Source organism: Narcine bancroftii, chromosome 1, assembly GCF_036971445.1.
Source record: "Narcine bancroftii isolate sNarBan1 chromosome 1, sNarBan1.hap1, whole genome shotgun sequence".
Classification (NCBI taxonomy): domain Eukaryota; kingdom Metazoa; phylum Chordata; class Chondrichthyes; order Torpediniformes; family Narcinidae; genus Narcine; species Narcine bancroftii.
Window position 1 is genome coordinate 438,308,310 of NC_091469.1, and position 22,119 is coordinate 438,330,428.

Sequence of the window (22,119 nt, forward strand, 5' to 3'; positions counted from 1 at the left end):
AAGGCACATTTTTTGAAAAACCAGGGCATCTCATTTGCTTGCATTTGATCCATTTTCTTCCATACCCTTGCTATTCATGTATCTGTCCAAATGTCTTTTAAATGTCATAATTGTGCCCACTTCCTCCTCTGGCAGCTCATTCCAGATACAGACCACCTCGAAGTGAAAAAGTTACCCCTTAGGTCCCTCTAAATTGCTTCCCCCTCAACCTCTTATTCTAGCTTTATAAAGACACCTTATAGTCTGAGTTTTTGATTTTTTTCCAGATTGCTGTTATCAGCAATCACTCTTAAATATAAAAATGAATCATATAAAAATTGAACAGTTACATATTTATATGCATCCAGTCTACACTAAGGACTATTTGCAGAGTTTTTTTAATTATTACAGATTGTGAATTAACAGGAAATGAAAGGCAAATTTTCATTTCCCACACAGAAAGTTACCACATTGCATCATCCACCAAAAATATTTATGATTGGTGCACTTTTTTATAATTTATTAAAAGATCCGTTCCAAAATTTGAGGGAATTTGCTTGGTATGCTTTGCTTTGTGGAATCTTGCTTAATCTTGGCAAAGCTGACTAATGGCATCTGCAGGACCACAAAAACAGATGAGTCTTTCAAAGACTGCAACAGAATTCCGGGCAGCAGCTTTCAGTTTCAAGAATTACGGTAATCAACACAAAATGACTCTGAAAAGAAAAATAAAGAATTGACTTTATACATGACTAACCTTTGCACAATGACAAGATAAAATAGATAATTCTTTATGTACAATGTGCTCTGATTTAAGATAATTTAATGGTCTTTATTGGCTTCTGTGTAGTCTGGGAATGCTGCCCTAAAACAAACAGTTAGCTTGTTCTTAGGCCAAGAACCTAATTCTTCATCCTCTGTGATGTAAACAAAATATATTTAAGTAATAGTTCAACTGGTTTACATTTTGATAGCTACTTAATTGGATCTCAGGAAAATAAGCCTGTTAGTGCATCTGTAAGTGGAGGTAAGAGCGTTGCTCTAATTCATTGCAGAATGTGAAAGGTTTCAGGAAATCTCATGAGTTGGAACCTCTAACCTTTAGTAGTCAGTGAGAATAAAAATCTTACGTTGTGCAAATTATTTTCCTGTGACCAAAGTATGTGCACACTAAATAGGAACATAGGAAGTAGGAACAGGAGTAGGCCAAAAATGGCCCATCGAGCCTGCTCCGCCATTCAATAAGATCATGGCTGATCTAATTTATGACCTAACTCCACCTACCTGCCTTCTCCCCGTATCCCCTAATTCCTCTATCGTGTAAAAATTTATCTAACCAAATTTTAAATATGTTTAATGAGGCAGCCTCAACCACTTCCCTGGTTAGAGAATTCCAAACATTCACTACTCTTGCGCTTGTGCAAATATAAACGTGAAATTGTTTCAAGATATCTCTTTTTTTATTTTCAATTAGTATAATTATTAATTACTACATTATTTTAGGAAACTAACCTTTTGTGTGTTACAATGGAATATATATTTGGGGTAATTTGGTAAGATTAGAGTAAGTGACATACATACACACACTTTAAAACAGATCTTATTTGAAATAGTGAAGAATTCATATTCAATGATTTTACCAAAACTATGTAGAATACTATGTACATTTCACAAGTAGGTGCTAATTGAAATGATGTCATGAAATAAATAGACCATTGTCTTGGAAGAACAAGCGGAGTCAGGTCGGCTGTGTTGGACATTTTTGCAAGACTTTTGACCTCTCTGCAAAGTGCTCACTCAAAGGGTAATGAGAGGTTTGTTTACCTAAAACAATGGATGGGAGCAGAAGACTGACTCCTATTGTTTGCTGGAGAAGGAGGGTGTTTTGCAAGTGGGAGAGAGAAGGATATGTGGCTGGCAATTTAAATCTCAGATGGAGAGAGAGACTGAACAGAGTCAGCCAGGAGAAGCTTGTTGGAACAGAAACAGAAGCTCCAGAGTGGCGGATGACTGGAAGTGCTATCTGTCTGATGTTTCTCTTGTAAAAAGTGGAACAGAAAGGAACTCTGTGTAGTCTGAAAGAAAGAGTTTATCAACTGGAGGACCCTGATGGGGCAAGTTTCATCAGCAAGACATTGAGGTGACTCATGGTCGTACCTCAGTTGTGGAAATCCTGCAACAACAAATCTCTCTCTGAAAACCCTACAAGAACCTTCTTGAGCGATAAACATTTACCTTTCGAGCACCAAAGCCTGGTGAACTTTATACATGTTAAATTCTGTACACAGAATAAGAATTGCCTGCAACCAGAAGGAAAAGTGAGATTTAACTGTGAACCAAAGAGCTTTTCTTAAATTTACACACACATCATACACGTACGCTTAGAATTAGAAGGGGGTTAATTTGGGTTAATTAAGTAAATAGAGATAAGTTAAAGTTTGATTCTATTTTCATGTTTAAAATTAATTAAAAATATTTTTTGTTTAAATAACCATTTGTCATGGTGAATATCTATTGCTGCTGGGTTTTGGGGTAACACTGTAACACTGTTCATTAATTTCCTTTATACACTGGTTGCAAAACATGTGTACATGCACACATGCGCACAGCTTAGTGGTTGGAATGTCCATTAAATATGGGATTATCTTATTTAGCACCTCTTAGAATTTGTTTTAAAGTTCAAATATTGATTCAGGAAAATCAATAAAGTGAATCTATATAATTTCTCTCCTGTCGTGAGCACATTCCAATTCAATGAAAAAATATGTTGGCAACCATTTAAACATTGAGAACACATTCTTCTCGTGGTTACTGTTCTGTAATAACTAAGCTGTGGAACAATGTTCACTTCACAGAGGAGCAACTTGGTCCAATATTAAAATCTAATTGCTGACAAACCATGTGACCACTTTTGGCCTGATGAATATTAATTTCCAGGGTTGGACACAGTCAAGTTAAAACACCATTTGGTCAGAGTTGTGGGAGAGGTTCCAGTTCTGGCAGATATAAAGAGGTGGAGCAAAAACAACATTGAAGACAGATCATTTTCTTTAAATATTGAGTTTGTTTGGAAAATAAATTCTAAGCTATGTGCATGTGTGCTTTTATAGCCTGCAGCTGACGTGGACATTTACCCCCTCCATAAATCTTCGTCCGCGAAGCCAAGCCAAAGTAGTTAGGGAAACTGCTTGTTCTTTGAACTGATTTTATTTACAATCAAGACCACCCGATAAAGAAGGTAAGAACATTTGATATTTTCAGAGCATTTTCCACAATTATTTCTATACTCTATAAACTATTTTTTAAACTTTATGCACCTTTAGTTTTACCTGTTATAACTGCTATTACAAAGCAAGAGTAGACTCACAAATAACGTTTTAAAGTTTTGAAATATACAATATTTAATAGAAATTCAATACTGTATTACATAATCCAGTCCATCTTGTCATAACCTTTGCATGTCATCAATTAGTTTTCATCTAGTGCAAATTGTTCATGGAGTTTTAATATTTATTTCAACTAATTCAGGTGTAATGGCCTTGGACATTTGACCATGCTAGCTTGCAGCACTTGGTCAAAGACAATGTCTTGCTTTGCCAACACCAATGAGTCTTTTAATGCATTCATAGTTTTCCAGTTACAGTTGATACTTGTTTCAATGTGTGTTCCTGAGAACAATCCTTACAGTATAGAATCTTGTGTTATGCAGCAGGTAAGTACAGACTCCGACATCTACCTTTGCAACTTCGTGGCAAAGTAGCTTCTCCAAAGAGATGGCCAATGGTTCATTTCCATTACTGCCATTATGGGGTCAGTGTGCAGTGTGGTCAGCGAGAGATTTGCTGAAGATGCCGTTTCTCACCACCAGCCAAATAATATCTGCAAAATCTCAGAATGAAATGCAAAACACAAACTCAAGGTTCTCCAGCACATTTCTGCATTGCAGATCTGGATGCTTGTTTGAAACAGATAAAATCAAATCACCTTTTATCTGTATTCTTATTTTTCATGTACCCTGTTACTGATTGCTGCAGCATCTTTAATTCAGTGCAGGTTGAAACATCACAAGGAAAAAAACACATGCTTTTCTTTTCTGTTGGTCTGATCTTCCTCTTTTATTATTCTTCTGACCATTTCCAAAAATTATTTGCATTTGATTCATGTTTTTGAAGTTTTACTCTGTTGAACAGATGAACTCACATTTCTCAAATTCCCAGTGTGATGCGCTATTGAGCAGAAAGCAGACACAAAACATAAAGTCTGTTCAACAGGCTTTATTCCACATAAACTTCCTCAGAGCTCGCTGTGAGAGTAGCTGTGCTGGCTCCGAGACTGACTGCGAGGGGCTGGATCTAGCTTATATCCTGGAGGGTGATTGGGAGCCGTCCAGGAGGGGCTTGGTCCATTCAGGTCGGTTGATTGACAGCCAGCCAGGTGTTGCCTTGTCCTCCAGTGCTCTTCCTGCAGGTACCCAGGATGCGTCCTGCAGTAGGCTAGTGCACCCCTTAAGGAGCAGTGTATCACAGAGTCACAGAATCATGGAATTATTATTGGCAGTGAGTGAGATCATTTGCCCTTCTGAAACCATGCCAGTCCCTCGAAGAGCAATCTTCTCCTTCTCTGTAGCTTAGTAATTTCCTGATCATTACCAGGCTCTGCATGAATTTTTTTTTCTACATTTTCCTGAAAATCACTCTTGCTCTAAATCTGAGTCCTCTAGCCGTTCGATCATCATCTAATGGGAACAGTTTTTTTTCACTTACCCTTTTTAAATTCATCATGAATGCGTGCACCTCCACAACCTTATTTGCTCCAAAGAAAACTACTCCAGTTTTTGACTAACAAAGCTAAAGTCCCTCGCACCTAGAACTATACCAGCAAATCCTCTTCCAGGACCTAAGGTTCTTCCTGAATGAGGTAACCAGAAATGAACACAGTGTTCCATTTGTGCTGTCAATTATGTTTTGTTTCTCAATTATGATAACATCCCAGATGCTTAACTAATTGCTGTCTCAACATATTCTCTCATTTTCAAATGATCCCAGGCCCCTCTTCTGATAAAGCATTTAAAATTATACCATTTCACCTCATGCTCATTGTTTCTTCAACTGAGCATGAAAGTTTAATTTCACTCTCTTCTCCATAAACGTCACCCATCGCTTTTATGTTCCTTCTGCAGATCCAGTAATTGCCTTTTGCTGTTGATTACTTTCCACCTCATTGTGTATCAAACACTCAAATGAAACCTTATCCAAAAACTGCAAAATTCCAGTCTTGTAATCACGTGTTGGCAGGGAACAAAACTGACATGCTCCTATCAAGATCAAGATTCAATTTATTGCCATGTAATAGTGCAGTATTACGTGAAATTGTTTTCATATGCCATAAGGCTGACAGATTCGCCATTGGCAGAAATTGCCTAAAGCGCCTCTTACAGTCAGAAAGAGTAGCAAAAAGAGTCCCCGACTGTCTGTGGATTCACCTCCAGTATTCCTGCACCCCCTGCAGACACAAAGAATCCAGAAAAAACCATCTCCAGCTTCCAAATCCAAACCTCCAACACGATCAGGAACCCTTCAGTGCCTTCGGCACCTCTCACATCCCATTTCCAATACCTGATACCCCTTCAGCCAGTCTTAAGCCAGTCTTCAGCAGTCTGCAGACCAGTCTGAATCACTCAACTGCTGTTGCCTGCAGCTCAAAGCCTGCATGGATTGCTCACTTCGATTCAGCCACAGCCCATCGTCTGAGTGTTCTTCAGCCTCAGAGCTCCGCCACCGGTCACCATCCTGTGGGTTGACTCCTTTGCTTCTCCTTCTCAGACGGGAGATGGTCTCCCTGTTTTCTGGTGCCCTGTGCTAGTCCTCCACTTCCCTGGAGTCTGCAACCCCTCGTGACTGCTGCCGATTATAGGCACCCCCATCTTAGGCACGGACCCCGCAGTAGCAGCATTTTAAATAAAATTACTGTTGGCTTCATTTACAGGCTGTACAGGACAGAAGCCAGACAGGCTGTGTAACTTGACCCTTTGTGAGCACTGTGTCTCTGCTCCTCACTCACTGCAGGTCCACACCAACAGCAGCGCTGCACTTCTGTAATTCTGCAGCTCCGGCAGCGCCACAATTTTTTTTCCACTCTGAACCAATCATTTTTCTTCATCCTGCCATTGACCCTCTATTAGAGAATTAGCATCAGAACAAATTTAATCAAGGGGCATTAGGGTAAGCGGAGGGAGGGGGAGGCACAGATATTTCGGTAGCGACAGACCGTGGGGGGTGGGGGGAGTTTGGCATGGCAGTGGCAGCGACAACGTCGGACCAGGGTGGGTGGTGGAAACATCATCGGACCTGGGGGGTTGGCAGCAGCAACATCGGACCTGGGGGGTGGAGTGTTGGAGGCAGCGTCAGACTTGGGGGGCGTAGGGTTGGGGAGTAGCGGCGGCAGCGTCAGACTAGAGGGTGGTGGGGTGGCAGTGGCAGCATTGGACTGGGTGAGTTGGGGGGCACAAAAACCTATTTTTGGAGGGGCATGGCTTGCTGATTCCCCCCACGATGCCAACCCTGGCACTTTATAATCGCAGACATGCTTGAATGGAACTTTGTCAAATGCCTTCTGAAATTCATAATGTTGACACAGCATTCCCATCATCAACCTTCTCTTTCAGCACATCGTGACAAAAATCAACCAGGCTGTCAAACACAATTTGCCTTTTACAAATCCATTCTGATTCTCCTTGAGAACTCAAACTTCTCCAAGTTTCTGAACATCAACTGCAGTTGCTAGACATCTGAAACAAAAACTGAAATTACTGAAAACATTCAACAGCTCAGGCAGCATTTGTGTAAAGATAAAACATTAACGCTTCTTGTGGGGGGGGGGGGGGCGAGTAGCATTCATTACTGGTCAGGGATCGTATCACAGCTATAGAAAGGAATGACAATGCAGATGGAGTGGAAGTCAGAAATAGGAAGAGAGCTATCACTGTGTTGGACGTAATCTATCGGCCTCAAAATAGCCCACGGGACACTGGGAACAGATAAGCAGGAAGAATTTGGAATGGGACAGTGTTACAAGCCACAAGAAGAATGTGTTCTTCTCTTTGGTTCACAGTTAAATCTCACTTTTCCTTCTTCCAAGTTCTCTGGTTGCAGGCAATTCTTATTCTGTGCATAAGACTGGGTCTGGAGCCCTGCAAGAAGGTCACGTCATTTTGCAAGGAGGGAGGGAGGGAGAGAGAGAGATAACTGGTTCCCGCAGCAATGGAAAGCGAGCAGCTTGGTTAAATCCCCATTTTGAAGACTGTGAGTTCTGAGTTCAGCCTATTGAGTCAATCCATGTGGTCCATACAAGAGGAAAAGGCTGGCTAGAGTGTTTCATCTGAAATAAGGGAATCAAAAAGGAACCCTGTGGAGACCAGCAGAAGAAGAGGTATAAAGTTCACCAGGCTTTGGTGCTCGAAAGGTAAATGTTTACCGCTCAAGAAAGTTCTTGTAGGGTTTTCAGAGAGAGATTTGTTGTTCCAAGATTTCCACAACTGAGGTACCACCATTAGTCACCTCAATGTCTCGCTGATGAAATTTGCCCCATCAGGGTTCTCCAGATGATCTCTTTCTTTCAGGTTATCACAGAGTTCCTTTCTGTTCCACTTATTCCAAGAGAAACATCAGACAGATAGCACTTCCAGTCATCCGCCACTCTGGAGCTTCTGTTTCTGTTCCAACAAGCTTCTCCTGGCTGACTCTGTTCAGTCTCTCTCTCCATCTGAGATTTAAACTGCCAGCCACATATCCTTCTCTCTCCCACTTGCAAAACACCCTCCTTCTCCAGCAAACAATAGGAGTCAGTCTTCTGCTCCCATCCATTGTTTTAGGTAAACAAACCTCTCATTACCCTTTGAGTGAGCACTTTGCAGAGAGGTCAAAAGTCTTGCAAAAATGTCCAACACAGCCGACCTGACTCCGCTTGTTCTTCCAAGACAATGGTCTATTTATTTCATGACATCATTTCAATTAGCACCTACTTGTGAAATGTACATAGTATTCTACATAGTTTTGGTAAAATCACTGAATATGAATTCTTCACTATTTCAAATAAGATCTGTTTTAAAGTGTGTGTGTGTATGTATGTAACTTACTCTAATTTTACCAATTTATCTCCCAAAAACATCTCCAAATATTCCATCACAGCAGGAAATACAGGGTTGTAGTTATGGGTGATTTCAATTTCTGTAATATTGACTGGCATCTCCTGGCTTCAAGAGGGATGGATGGGGCTAAATTTGTCAGGTGTGTTCAAGATGGATTCCTGACAGTATGTGGATAGTCCAATGAGAGGAGAGGCCATACTTGACCTCTTGGTGGGGAGCATTTCGGTGAGAGAGATCACAACTCCCTTAGCTTCAGCATAGCTATGGAAAAGTATAAAAATAGACAAAATGGGAAAGTGCTTAATTGTGGGAGGGCTAATTGTGAAGGGATGAGGCAGGAACTAGTGAACATAAATTAGAAACAGATGTTCAAGGGTGAAAGCACAGATCTAATGTGAAGGAAATTTAGGGACCCCTAAACTTGGTTAGGATAGGTTTGTCCCACTGGGATAAGGAAAAGATGGTAGGAAAGGGAACCGTGGTTGACGAAACAGGTGAGGAAACAAGACAAAAGGAAGAAGGAAGCATGCATTAGATATAGGAAGCAGGAAACAGGAAAGGCTCATGAGAGGTATATGGTAAGCCAGGAAAGAGCTTAAGAAAGGACTTAGGAGAGCTTGAAGCAGCCATGAGAAGTCCTTGGCATGTAAGATTAAGGAGAACCCCAAGGCATTCTATGCACGTGAAGAACAAAAGGATGATGTGAATGAAGGTGAGGTCACTAAAGGATAAAGGAGGCAACATGTGCCTGGAGGTGGAGGAGGCACTAAATGAATACTTTGCTTCAGTATTCACAAGAGAAAAGGACCTTGATCAGGGTGAGATTGGAATAGAACAGGTCTGTTGGACAATGTGGAGATTAAGGAATAATAAGTGTTGGAGCTTCTTAAAAAAATCAAGATTGATGTCCCCGAAACTAGATGTGACGTACACCAGATTGCTATGGGAAATGAGGGAAGAGATAACTGGGGCAGTAGCTATGATCTTCAAGTCCTCTTTGGCTGCAGGGGATGTGCCAGAGGATAGTAGAATGGCAAATGTGGTCCCCTTGTTTAAAAAAGGTAATAGGGAGAATCCCGGGAATTATAGACTGGTGAGTCTTGCTTCAGTGGTGTGCAAGCTATGGGAGAGGATTCTTAAGAATAAGATCTATGAACATTTGGAGAAATACAGACAACTCAAGAATAGTCAGCATGGCTTTGTGAAGAGAAGTTCATACCTCACGAGTTTAATTGAGTTTTTTGAGGAGGTAACAAAAAAATTGATGAGGGTAGGGTGGTATATGTGGTCTATATGAATTTTAGTAAAGTATTTGACAAGGTCCTCCATGAGAGGCTCATCTAGAAAGACATGAGGCATGGGATCCATGGAACCTTGGCTGTATGGATAAAATATTGGATTGTAGGAAGAAAGCAGAGAGTAGTCATGGAATGAAAGTATTCTGCCTGGAGGTCGATGACTAATGGAGTGCCACAAGGATCTGTTCTGCAACCCCTGCTCTTTGTGATTTTTATAAATGACCTGGATGAAGAGGCAGAAAGATGGGTCAGTAAGTTTGAGGATGGCACAAAGGTTGTGGATTGAGCTGAAGGTTGTTGAAGGTTACAAGAGAATATAGAAAGGATGTAAAATTGGGCAGAAAAGTGACAGATGGATATTAATCCAGGTAAGTGTGCGGTGACGCATTTTGGAAGGACAAACCAGAAAACTGAGTACAGGATTAATGGTCGGTTATTTAAGAGTGTGGATGAACAAAGGACCTTGAGGTTCAAATCCATACATCCCTCAAGGTTACCACACAGATTGATAGGATAGTTAAGAAGGCCTATGGAATACTTGGCTTCATTAATAGGGGGGATGAATTCAGGAGAAGAGAGGTCTTGTTGCAACTCTACAAATCCCATTTAGAGTATTGTGTTCAGTTCTGGTCACCTCATTATACGAAGGATGTCAAAGCTGCAGAGAGGGTGCAGAGGAGAATGACCTGGATTGGAAAACAAATCTTATGAGGCAAGGTTAGCAGTGCTGAGACTTTTTTCTTTGGACCATAAAACGATGAGAAGAGACTTAATAGAAGCCTACAAAATTATGAGAGTCATAAATAAGGTGGACAGCCAGCATCTGTTTCCCAGGAGAGGAATAGCAAAACACCAGAGGATATATGTACAAAAAGAAAGGAGGAAAGTTGAGGGGAGACATCAGGGGTAAGATTTTTTTATGCAGGGAGTTGAGGGTGCCTGGAATGCCTTGGCAGGGATGGTGATGGAAGCTGAAACATTAGGAGTACATTGGTGGAGGAAAAGTGGAGGGTTATGGGGTAGGAAGGGTTTAGTACTTTTTTTTAAGGAATATATGGGTCAGCACATCGAGGGCTGAAGGGCCTGTACTGTGCAGTCATGTTCTTTGTTTTATAATCATCTTTCATCTTATCATATCCAGTTAACACCACTTGGCTGTTATTCTGGACTCACCCCCTCTCATTCTTCCCCCTTAATATCTAGTCATTAATTAAGATGCCTACCTGCTTTTTGCTTGAAGAACTTTTTAAAAAACTGTTCCCAGACTGTAAAAATAGGCACTCATTATTCCACTACTTTCATGCTTAGCACTGGTTCCCTGCAGGGCTGTGTGTTGAGCAAAATGTTGTATTCTCTTTATACCTACTACTGTATTCCTCTAACACCATTATAAAATTAGTTGATAACACGACTGTGGTTGAGTTCATTTCAAGGTCTGATGAGTTAGCCTATAGGGACGAAGTCCACAGACTATCAGTGTGGTTCTCAGAAAACAATCTTGTTCTGGATTCTTTGAAGAAGAAAGAGCTCATAATGGATTTTAGGAGGAATACGTGAGGCCCCAGCTCCATTGTCCATTAATGGGGATTGTGTGGAAAGGGTTATGTCTTTCAAGTTTCTGGAATGTATTTGGCCGAGGATCTTTCTTGGACTATTGATACCACCACTCTAGTCAAGAAGGCTCAACAACATCTCCATTTCCTGAGAAACCTTAGGAAAATTAATCTACAGCAGAAGTTATTGATGTTCTTCTATTGTTTCCTGTTGAAAATGTGCTGACTTATTGCTGTCCAGCATGGTTTGTCAGCTGTACAGCAGCAGATAAGAGGGATCTTCAGAAGGCTATCAATACGGCCCAGAAGATCATGGGGTTTTCCTTGTCTTAGCTAATATTCTTGAGGATTCCACTCACCCGGACTATCATCTGTTTTGCTTATCGCCCTCAGGTAGAAGATAGAGATCCATTAAATCACGGATGAACAGTTTCTATCCCAGAGCCATTCGAGAATTAAACTCTGACAATTAGTGTATTTTTGTATTGTTTTAATGTTGCTTTTTTTCTTCTTGTTTTTATTGTTTTATATGCTCTTGTGTGTTGTATGGTACTCCGGTTGTTCTTTTTTAATTTTGTTGCATAATGACAATAAAGTACTTACTACTACAAAAGATGGGATCAGGCCCAAAATGTTGGTAATATTTTTATTATTTTAGTATATTTTTAAATTCCATGGACGCTGCAAGACCGGCTGAGTTCCTCTGACATTTCTTTGCATTTTTATTACAATCACAGCATCTGCAGACTTTTGTGTTGTGACACCTTCCCCCTCCCCTCTGCCCCACCCCACCACCCCCCCCCCACCCACCCCCCCACCCACAACAGTGCACACTATTCCCCATGTGTTCTCCACTGACATTTCAAACCATTCCACTCAAGTTCATTCCATGTTTCAGATGATGCAGAGTTGAAATCAAGAAGGGTGAAGATAACAGTGACCAAGCACCTGTGACTCAGGGTTAGTCAGAAGCTTCAATCCTAGTCCTTGAGCTGGAGCAGCACAGTGGCATCGCAGGTGGAGCTACTGATGAACAGTTCCAGTGATCTGAGTTTGATCCTGATCTCCAAAGCTGCTTGTGTTGAATTTGAGCATTCTCTCTGTGATTGTGCAGGTTTCCTGGGTGCTCAGGTTTCCGATGACATGCTGGTTGGTTGGGAGGTTAACTGGTCACCACAGATTACCCCTGTTGAAGTAGTTAATTGGAATTCTGCAGTAGTGGTAATAGGCAAATGAAAGAAAAAAGCAGGGGAAAGAGATTGCTCAGACAGCCAACCTAAACTCAAGGCTCAATGGCCTTCTAATATGTCATAATGAAGGACGGAAATATGCAAACGATGAAGAAGGAAAATAAATCGCAGCAGATCATTAAATCGACTCCATCCCCTCAAGAGCTTCTCAACGAGCAGGCTCACAGCTAGTCCTCCAGACTGCTCCACAATTCAGCAGCAGTGTGAAGGGTAATTTCCAGGACAAGAGCTTTGGTCAATTTATACTCTACATTGTCATCAGAACCTGACTGTTTGGATGCTATAAGTTCTCCTTGTGAATTCATAGGCTTTGAATTCTTCCCAGAAATGTGTGACTACAAATTGTTCCCATTGTAGGCAAGTGGAAAAAGAACTGAAAGTGATTTGAGGGTCGTGTGACAAAAAAAATCTCATAAATTTTAAAAATTACTTTAGGAAAGTTCATACCAAGAATAAAAGTACAAAATAAGACCACAGGATTGGTGCTTGACACAGATGAGAAAACATCTTCTTTGCTTTTCAGAGATGGACATCAGTACATCAAACATGATCCCACTTCACCAGACAGGCAGCAGAAAAAGGTTGGACCATCAGCAGGAATCAATTTGCATCTTTGGAACTGGAGACTTTGGCCGATCTTTGGGCATGAGGCTGCTCAAGTCAGGATATCCAGTGGTGTTTGGTAGTCGAAATCCACAGAAATCTGCCCTGCTGCCAAGTGGTTCTCAGGTCTTTACCCACGCTGAGGCCCTGAAAAAAGCCAAGATCATTTTCCTGGCAATTCATAGAGAGAACTATGACTTCCTCTCAGCTCTGTCCAGTTTGCTTGATGGAAAAGTGCTGGTGGATGTAAGCAACAACCTCAGAATGAATCAATATCCTGAATCCAATGCTCAGTACCTGTCTCAGCTGGTCCCCAAAGCTATTGTGGTGAAGGGATTTAACACAGTCTCAGCCTGGGCCCTTCAGTCAGGCAGCCTGGATGCCAACAAGCAGGTAAGATCACGAACAAGTCTACTTATTATGTGGATAGAGTCATCCTCACAGATCAACTAACTATATTTTCAAAATAATTTTCACCAGTTCCTCTAATTATATTGAATTGTAGCAGCCATAGTGAAAACAATTGTGCTTTGTTTCAGGTCTTTGTTTGTGGTGATGACCATAACTCCAAACAGCAAGTGATGGATGTTGCCAGGAGTCTAGGCCTCACTCCATTAGACCAGGGATCTCTTCTAGCAGCACAAGAGGTGGAAAACTATCCACTACTGCTCTTTCCAATGTGGAGACTCCCATTTATAATAACAGCCAGCCTCACAGTGTTCTTCTTCTTGTATTGTGTGGTGATAAAAGTGATCCACCCTTATGTAAAAAAGAATACCAATAATTCTTATCTGTTGATGCATTCCATTCCCAATACCATTTTTCCAATTGTCTCCCTCCTTCTACTTGGGTTAGTTTACCTGCCGGGTGTGATTGCTGCATTCCTCCAACTCTACAGAGGGACCAAGTACAAGAGATTCCCTGACTGGCTCGACAAGTGGATGCTGTGTCGTAAACAACTCGGACTTGTAGCATTTGCCTATGGTTTCCTTCATGTATTGTATTCATTGATTATACCACTAAGGTACTCATCTTACTGGAGAAGAGCTCGATACGTTGCAACACTGGTAAGTCTTTTTCCTTAACTGTTTTATCTTTCTGTTTTGAATATCATTCTGTCAGGGTGGTGTAGTATGCAGAATGTGCATAACTGTGGCATATATTCTGAAACACCCAAGGAGCATTGCAGTGGGGAGATCAGAAACACAGAGAGAAACTTCCAAGAGGCAGACATAGGTCTTTATAGACCTCCTGATCAAGATAACCTATAGCTTCAAAAAACTATCAAAAAAAGAGAAATTGTATGTAGGCAAGGTTTCAGTTAAATAAATATTCACAGGTATTTGCAGTTCATTATACCTTTTATCACTTGCTTTGTGTTATTCGTTGTCATTTGCTTATTGTTCTATGATACGTTGATGACATTTGCAAGAATTTAACAGAACCTCTGATGAGTACCTGGCTGCTTTTTTTATTTGATGGAGGATATTCTGAGGACCTTGATATAATTGGAAATGTGTTTTATGTTTTCTCACATCTTCAAGAGGAAATGAGTGTTTTTTATAATTTTTTTTTATTTTTCATATTGTGAACCATATCAACCAAAATATATACAAATGTTTCTCATTAAATATTTTTAATATTTAATGGTATTTTCTCCCTTTTTTCCCCTACCTTCCCCCCCTTCCCACCCCCCTCCAAAACCAATAAATATTCAACATATACAATACAATAAAACCATTAAACTGTCATCACACATTGAAAAATAAGCAAGAAAAATGTGTCATCTACTTTTACACACTGGATCAAATAGTTTTATCTTCTTATCATTTTAGGGGGTGGAGGTCCGCCGTAGACCTTCTCTGTTATCTTCCATGTACGGTTCCCAAATTTGTTCAAATAATGTGACTTTATTTTTTAAATTATATGTCATTTTTTTCCAATGGAATACATTTATTCATTTCCATTTACCATTGCTGTATTCTCATGCTCTCTTCCATTTTCCAAGTTGACATTATACATTTTTTTGCTACTGCTAAGGCTATCATAATAAATCTTTTTTTACGCTTTATCCAACTTGAGACCTAATATTACTTAGAAGAAAGATCTCTGGATTTTTTGGTATGTTGCTTTTTGTGATATTATTTAATATCTCATTTAGATCTTCCCAAAACATTTTCATTTTCTCACATGCCCAAATTGCATATACTGTTGTTCCCATTTCCTTCTTACAGGAAAAACATCTATCTGATAATGTTGGATCCCATTTTTTTAACTTTTGGGTCATGATATATGACCTGTGTAACCAATTATACTGTATCATGCGTAATCTTGTGTTTATTATATTCTTCATAGTTCCAGAACATAACTTTCCCATGTTTCATTTTTTATCTTTATGTTTAAATCCTTTTCCCACTTTTGTTTGGGTTTATAGCTTATTGCATCCTTTTCCTTATTTTGCAGCTTAATGTACATCTTCGTTATAAATCTTTTAATTATCATTGTGTCTGTAATCACATATTCAAAGCTGCTTCCTTCTGGTAATCTCAGTCTGTTTCCCAATTTATTCTTTAAATAAGCTTTCAGTTGATTATATGCAAACATGAGTTATTCCATATTTGTACTACAGCTGTTCAAATGTTAATAAATAATTTCCACAAAAAAATTCTATTCTTTTAATTCCTTTTCTCTCTCAATCACTAAAGGAAAGGTTATCTATTGTAAAAGGGATTAGTGGATTTTGCATCATTAGTAATTTTAGTATTTGGTAATTCGTTTTTATCCTTTCTAAGTGAATCTTCTTCCATATATTGAGTAAACAATGCAGTACTGGTGAACTTTTATATTGTACCAGCTTTTCATCCCACTTATAAAGTATATGTTCCGGTACTTTCTCCCCTATTTTATCTAGTTCTGTATTAGTCCAGTCTGGTTTTTCCCTTATCTGGTAAAAATCTGATAAATAACTTAATTGTGCTATTCTATAATAATTTTTAAAGTTTGGTAACTGCAAACTACCTTGGTTGCACCTCTCTGTTAATTTATCTAACACTATCCTCGGTTTTCCCCCCTTTCCACAAGAATTTCCTTATTATTCTCTTTCGTTCCTTAAAGAATTTCTCTGTTAAGGGAATTGGTAACAATTGAAATAAGTATTGTATCCTTGGGAACACATTCATTTTAATACAATTTACCCTCTTTATCAATGTTAGCGGTAATTCTTTCCAATGTTCTAAGTCTTCCTGCAATTTCTTTATTAGTGGCTGATAATTTAATTTGTACAGGTGGCGTAACCTAATTCCTAGGTATCGGATTGCTTGTGTTTGCCATTTAAATGGTGATTCTTTTTTAAATTCTGTATAATCCACATCGAGTTCACACTGCTTAAGATCCAGCTACGCTGGGTGGGTCATGTCTCCAGAATGGAGGACCATCGCCTTCCCAAGATCGTGTTATATGGCGAGCTCTCCACTGGCCACCATGACAGAGGTGCACCAAAGAAAAGGTACAAGGACTGCCTAAAGAAATCTCTTGGTGCCTGCCACATTGACCACCGCCAGTGGGCTGATATCGCCTCAAACCGTGCATCTTGGCGCCTCACAGTTTGGCGGGCAGCAACCTCCTTTGAAGAAGACCGCACAGCCCACCTCACTGACAAAAGGCAAAGGAGGAAAAACCCAACACCCAACCCCAACCAACCAATTTTCCCCTGCAACCGCTGCAACTGTGTCTGCCTGTCCCGCATCGGACTTGTCAGCCACAAACGAGCCTACAGCTGACGTGGACATTTACCCCCTCCATAAATATTTGTCCGCGAAGCCAAGCCAAAGAAGAATAATCCACGTTACTCATTGGCATCACTTCACTTTTACTTGCGTTGATCTTGTACCCCGATATTTCTCCATACTCCTTCAATTTCTTATGTAAATCTTTTATTGATATTTCTGGTTCTGTTAAGTATACAGACATAGTATAACTAATTTTATACTCCTTCTCCTTTATTTTTATTCCTTTTATTTTATTTTCTGTTCTTATCAGTTCTGCCAATGGTTCTATTGCTAAAGCGAACAGTGAGGAGGATAATGGACATCCCTGCCTAGTTGACCTATTTGATTTAAATTGGTTTGATACATATCCATTTACTGTTACCTTCACCAATGGTTCATTATATAATGCTTTAATCCAATTTAATATATTTTTCTGGTAGATTAAACCTCTGTAATACTTTGAATAAGTAATTCCATTCTACCCTGTCAAAGGCTTTTTCTGAGTCTAATGCAACAGCCACTGTTGGCTTCTTATTTCCTTGAACTGCATGAATTAGATTAATAAATTTATAGACATTAACCGCTATTTGTCTTTTCTTAATAAATCCAGTCTGATCTTGTTTTACTATTTTTGGTACACAATTGGCCAATCTGTTTGCTAATAATTTTGCTATTATCTTATAATCTGAATTAATTAGAGATATTGGTCTATATGATGCTGGTGTTAGTGGATCCTTCCCCATCTTTGGTATTACTATAATTATTGCTGTCTTACATGAATCTGGCAAGTTTTGTGTTTCTTCAATCTGGTTCATTACTTCCAGGAGAGGTGGAATTAATAACACTTTAAATGTTTTATAGAATTCCATTGGGAATCCATCCTCTCCAGGCATTTTATTGTTCAGCAGCTTTTTTAATATATCCTGTACTTCCTCTACTTCAAATGGTTTTATGGTTTTATCAGTTTGTTTTGTTCCACTTCTTGCAATTTTGGCAGTTCAATTTTAGCTAAAAACTCTTCTATTTTATCATCTTTCCCCTCATTCTCAGTTTGGTATAATTGTTCATAAAATTCCTTAAAGTTCTCATTAATCTCTACTGGGTTATATGTAATTTATTTGTCCTTTTTCCTTGATGCCTATACAGTTCTTTTAGCTTGTTCTGTTTAAAGTTGCCAGGCTAATATTTTATGTGTTTTTTTCTCCTTGTTTGTAATACTTTTGCTTTATTTTCATTATGTTCTTCTCCACCTTATACGTTTGTAATGTTTCGTATTTTATTTTTTTTGTCCGCCAATTCTCTCCTTTTTGTTATATCGTCCATTTTTACTCATTCCTTTTCTGTACTTACTATCTCCCTTTCCAACTGCTCTATTTCTCGATTGTAGTCTTTTTTCATCTTTGTTACATAACTTATTATCTTCCCCCTAATGAAGGCTTTCATTGCGTTTGATAATATAAATTTGTCTTTCACTGATTCCATATTTATTTCAAAATATGTTTTAATTTGGCATTCAATAAACCCTAACCCTAACCCTAACCCTAACCCTAACCCTAACCCTAACTCTCTAAATTCCTGTTTTTTAAGTAACATGGAGTTTAACCTCCATCTATATGTTCTTGGTGGGATGTCCTCCACCTCTATTGCTCATAACAGGGGTGAATTATCAGATAGTAATCTCACTTTATATTCAGTTTTCCTTAATCTCCCTTGATATGGGCCGACAACAAAAACATATCAATCCTTGAGTAAGTTTTGTGCCTACTTGAATAATATGAGTATTCCTTCTCTCTTGGGTGATGCCTCCTCTATATATCCATGAGTTTCATTTCCTCCATTGATTTAACCATAAATTTGCCCACTTTATTCTTTTTGCTTGTCTTTTGTCCAGTTTCATCCAACATTGGATCCAAGTTAAGGTTAAAATCCCCTCCTATCAATATATTTCCTTGCATATCTACAATCCTCAAAAAAATCTTGCATAAACTTTTGATCCTCTTCATTAGCTGCATATATATAGAGCAAATTCCAAAATTCTGAATCTATCTGACACTTTATCATTACATATCTCCCTGCTGGATCTATTATTTCCTCCTCTATTTTTGATTGGTACATTTTTATTAATTAATATAGCTACACCTCTAGCTTTTGAATTATATGATGCTGCCGCTACGTGCCCTACCCATTTTCTCTTTCATTTGTTATGTTCCACTTCAGTAGATGCCCTTCCTGCACAAATGCTATATCTATTTTTTTCTTTTTTTCAGTAAATTTAGTAGCCTATTCCTTTTAATTTGGCCATGTATTCCATTAATGTTTATAGTCATATAGTTCAACATGGCCATCTCATATCCTTTTTAAACCTCATTTCCACTTCCTCACCACCTTTTTCCCTATTTTCATCTCTCAGTTTTCCCTTTTTAAACTCAATGTATGACAACACATTTAAAACATAAAATACTCTAACAACTCCCATATCCAATATTCCCTTAACTCCAAATATCCCTCCCCTTATCCCTGGCCGGGCAACCACAACTCCCCTCTCCATTTGGATTGCGAACCTGCTTGCAAGTGTCAACTGATTTCACAGTGACAGTTATTCTCTCCCCCCAACCCCCCCAGAAAACACTTTTTTTTACACATATATCAAAGTTCTCCCTTTTTTCCCCTTATTTCCTTTCTTCCCTTCTCTTTCCCTTCTTTAGTTCTTTACTTATACATTGTTTTTACATCTTTAGATATATTTTATCACTGTTCTTCATTCTTGTTACATCTCTTCATCTCTCCTTCTTTCCTGCAAGCATTCTGCAAATTCTTGTGCTTCCTCCGGATCCAAGAACTGTTTTGCTCCCCAGGGATAAATATTTTAAGCACAACTGGATGTCTTAACATAAATTTATAACCTTTTTTCCATAGGAACTATTTTGTTGTATTAAACTCCTTCCACTTCTTTAAGAGTTCAAAACTTATGCCTGGGTAAAAAAATATTTTTTGACCCTTGTATTCCAATGGTTTATTGTCTTCTCTAATTTTATTCCTTGCTCACTCCAGTATAATTTCTCTTATCGAATATCTCAAAAATTTTACTAAAATGGATCTTGGTTTTTGATGTGTCTGTGGTTTCAGAGCTAGTGTTCTGTGTGCCCTTTCTATTTCCATTCCTTCCTGCATTTCTGTCATTCCCAGGACCTTTAGGATCCATTCTTTTATAAATTCCTTCATATCTGTGCCTTCCTTTAGGCCCACTAATTTTATGTTGTTTCGCCTACTATAATTTTCCAACATATCAATTTTCTGAGCGAACAACTCTTGTGACTCTTTAATTTTTTTATCACTTTCTTCCAATTTTCTTCTTAAGTCATTTACTTCCATTTCTACAGCCGTTTTTCATTCTTCCACATTTTCTACTCTTTTCCCTATTTCTGTCATGACTAGCTCTAATCTTTGCACTTTATCTTCTGTTCTTTTCATTTTTCTTTTAATTGCACTAAATCTCATGACAACCATTATTTTAATGCTCTCATTTGTTTTTGAAAAAAAGCTTTATATATATGTTCTGTCCATTTGTCTTACCTTCTATTTCTCTGTGAAGATCTTGGTCCTCTTCTTCTGTGTCTGTACCTGTGTTTGTGTCTTCTTCTTCTTCTCTTCTTTGTCTCTGTGTCTCTTCTAACTTTCTTGATGAGTTGCTTGTCTCACTTTGTCAGGCCTCTTCTTGCTTGGCCTCATGCTGTTGGTCCTCTTCTTCTTAGCTGCTCATCTGAGCCTCCTGCTGCTGCTCTTCTTTCAATTCACTCCCTCTCCTGCTGCTTTTCTCTTCTTCCAGCTGAAAGCCCTGGTGTCAGGTATCCCTCAGCTGGTCGCGCTGTGGTTGCCCGCTACTTGGCTGAGCCCCCCTCCCATTGGTGTTCTCCTTCTCCTTAGTTAGTGTACTGCGCATGCGCGGTTGCGCACTTATGTTTGGCTCAGAAAGCCATTTTTGCAGTCCAGCAGTTGGGTGGTCACGACTCCACAGGGCCGACACCAACCTCGGAGATCGAGTGCTCTTCTCCACCACACCTCCCTGTATCTTCATGGAGGTAAAGCCTTCTCCTTTCTTTTCTGGCGTCCTTTCTTCTTTTTTTTCCCCATTGTTTTTACTTGTTCCTTCTTGGGTGCCATTTTCTTTCTTTTCTCTACAACTTTATCTTTTATTTCTTATATTTTGTATTTATTGAACGTCTTTTCTTCACTTTTTTTCTTCTTTTCTGGAGAGGGCTGGTTTTACCCTATCTGCCACTATTCCATCACGTGACTCCTTTCTGAGTACATGGGTGTTTCATCTTGTATTCGTATGCGTGAGTTCTTAGACAACACATGGATGAAGGAAAAGGTTCTTTACTTTAAACTTGTTGTAAATAGCATCATGAGGCATGCCATGAGGCTGCAAGCCTCCATTAAAGATCTTGCATATTGTGTGTCAGCCCTTTGCTGGCAGCCATGTCTAATCAAACAGGAACTATAATCAAGGCTTGCTAGTGGCCATGCAAACATGATCACTATCATTACATCTCTCTTACTTAAAACAAAAGTAGCTTACTTTTAGCTAACATGTTTTCTTTATATAACTCTGCAATTTTAACTTTAACACCAGGAACTTACATTTTCATTATCATCAACATTGTTAACATTTTTTAAACTTGTTTTGTGTGTTTATATTTAAATACTCTAAAACTTGAAGAGCTAATAAGATAGCACTACTACATTCTATAACAGGAATCTTTAAATTTGCTCAATGAGTCTATTAGGAGGATTCACATGTTTTGACGATCTCCTGATTGATTGTCCTTGAATCTGAGTTGTTCCCTCAGATGATGTCTTCTCAGCTGTGTATTCAGGTTGTTCACCAGTATCCGTCTTTCGGATACTGTGGCTGGTCCTATTTGAAAATCTCAATGATTTCTTCGCAGAACAGCACCTTCATCTGTCTGAATTGTGTATGATCTTGTTTGGATTTCACTAAGGGCAGTTCCCTTCTGAGTCCATAATTTTGTTTTGTCTTTTAGCCTTATTTTCACCAGTGTAGAGTTCTGGTAGGTTTTTTGTTCTTCTGTCAAAGTAATACTTTTGCTTTTCTTTCTGTTGTTTTTTTAAATTTCTGATTTTCTCCACCTCTTTGGTTTTTAGGAGGTTCTCCTGAATGGGTAGGTTTGATCTTAGCCTATGTCCAATAAGGAGTTGTGCTGGTGGCATACCACACTCGAGCGGTGTTGTGAGGCATTTTAGCATGCTCTGGTAGAAGTCCGTTCCATTGTGTTTTATCTTGTTCATCAGTCTTTTCACTGTCTGCACTGATTTTTCCACTAGACCATTGGACTGTGGAAAATGAGGACTTGACGTGGTGTGTACAAAATCCCACTCTTTGGCAAACTGTCAGAACTTTAAAGTGCAAAACTGGAGTCCATTGTCTGTGAATACCTCGATTGTCATGCAATGTCTGGAGAATATGGCTTTCATACCTGTTATTACAGCATCTGCAGTCAT

The 22,119-nt window shown here is 39.1% G+C and overlaps 1 protein-coding gene and 1 long non-coding RNA gene across 4 annotated transcripts in view; one reads left to right on the top strand and one right to left on the bottom strand.

The window, feature by feature from the left end:
* Positions 1-352: 352 nt before the first annotated feature.
* The window catches only part of LOC138751706 (uncharacterized), a 31,606-nt gene continuing 9,839 nt past the window's right edge, over positions 353-22,119 (bottom strand). The window contains exons 2-3 of the long non-coding RNA XR_011350127.1: positions 2,215-2,279; positions 353-695 (exon numbers count right to left, since the gene is read on the bottom strand). This is a non-coding gene — a long non-coding RNA (uncharacterized lncRNA). The remainder of the gene's footprint in view (positions 696-2,214; positions 2,280-22,119) is intronic.
* The window catches only part of LOC138751703 (metalloreductase STEAP4-like), a 38,743-nt gene continuing 19,599 nt past the window's right edge, over positions 2,976-22,119 (top strand). Inside the window, exons 1-4 of one of the 3 annotated variants that reach the window (XM_069914344.1) lie at positions 2,976-2,992; positions 3,090-3,217; positions 12,750-13,222; positions 13,369-13,896. In XM_069914344.1, coding sequence (XP_069770445.1) covers positions 12,752-13,222; positions 13,369-13,896 — 999 coding nt within the window. In that variant the 5' untranslated portion in view covers positions 2,976-2,992; positions 3,090-3,217; positions 12,750-12,751. The other 2 variants (XM_069914343.1, XM_069914345.1) reach the window with 2 other exon arrangements.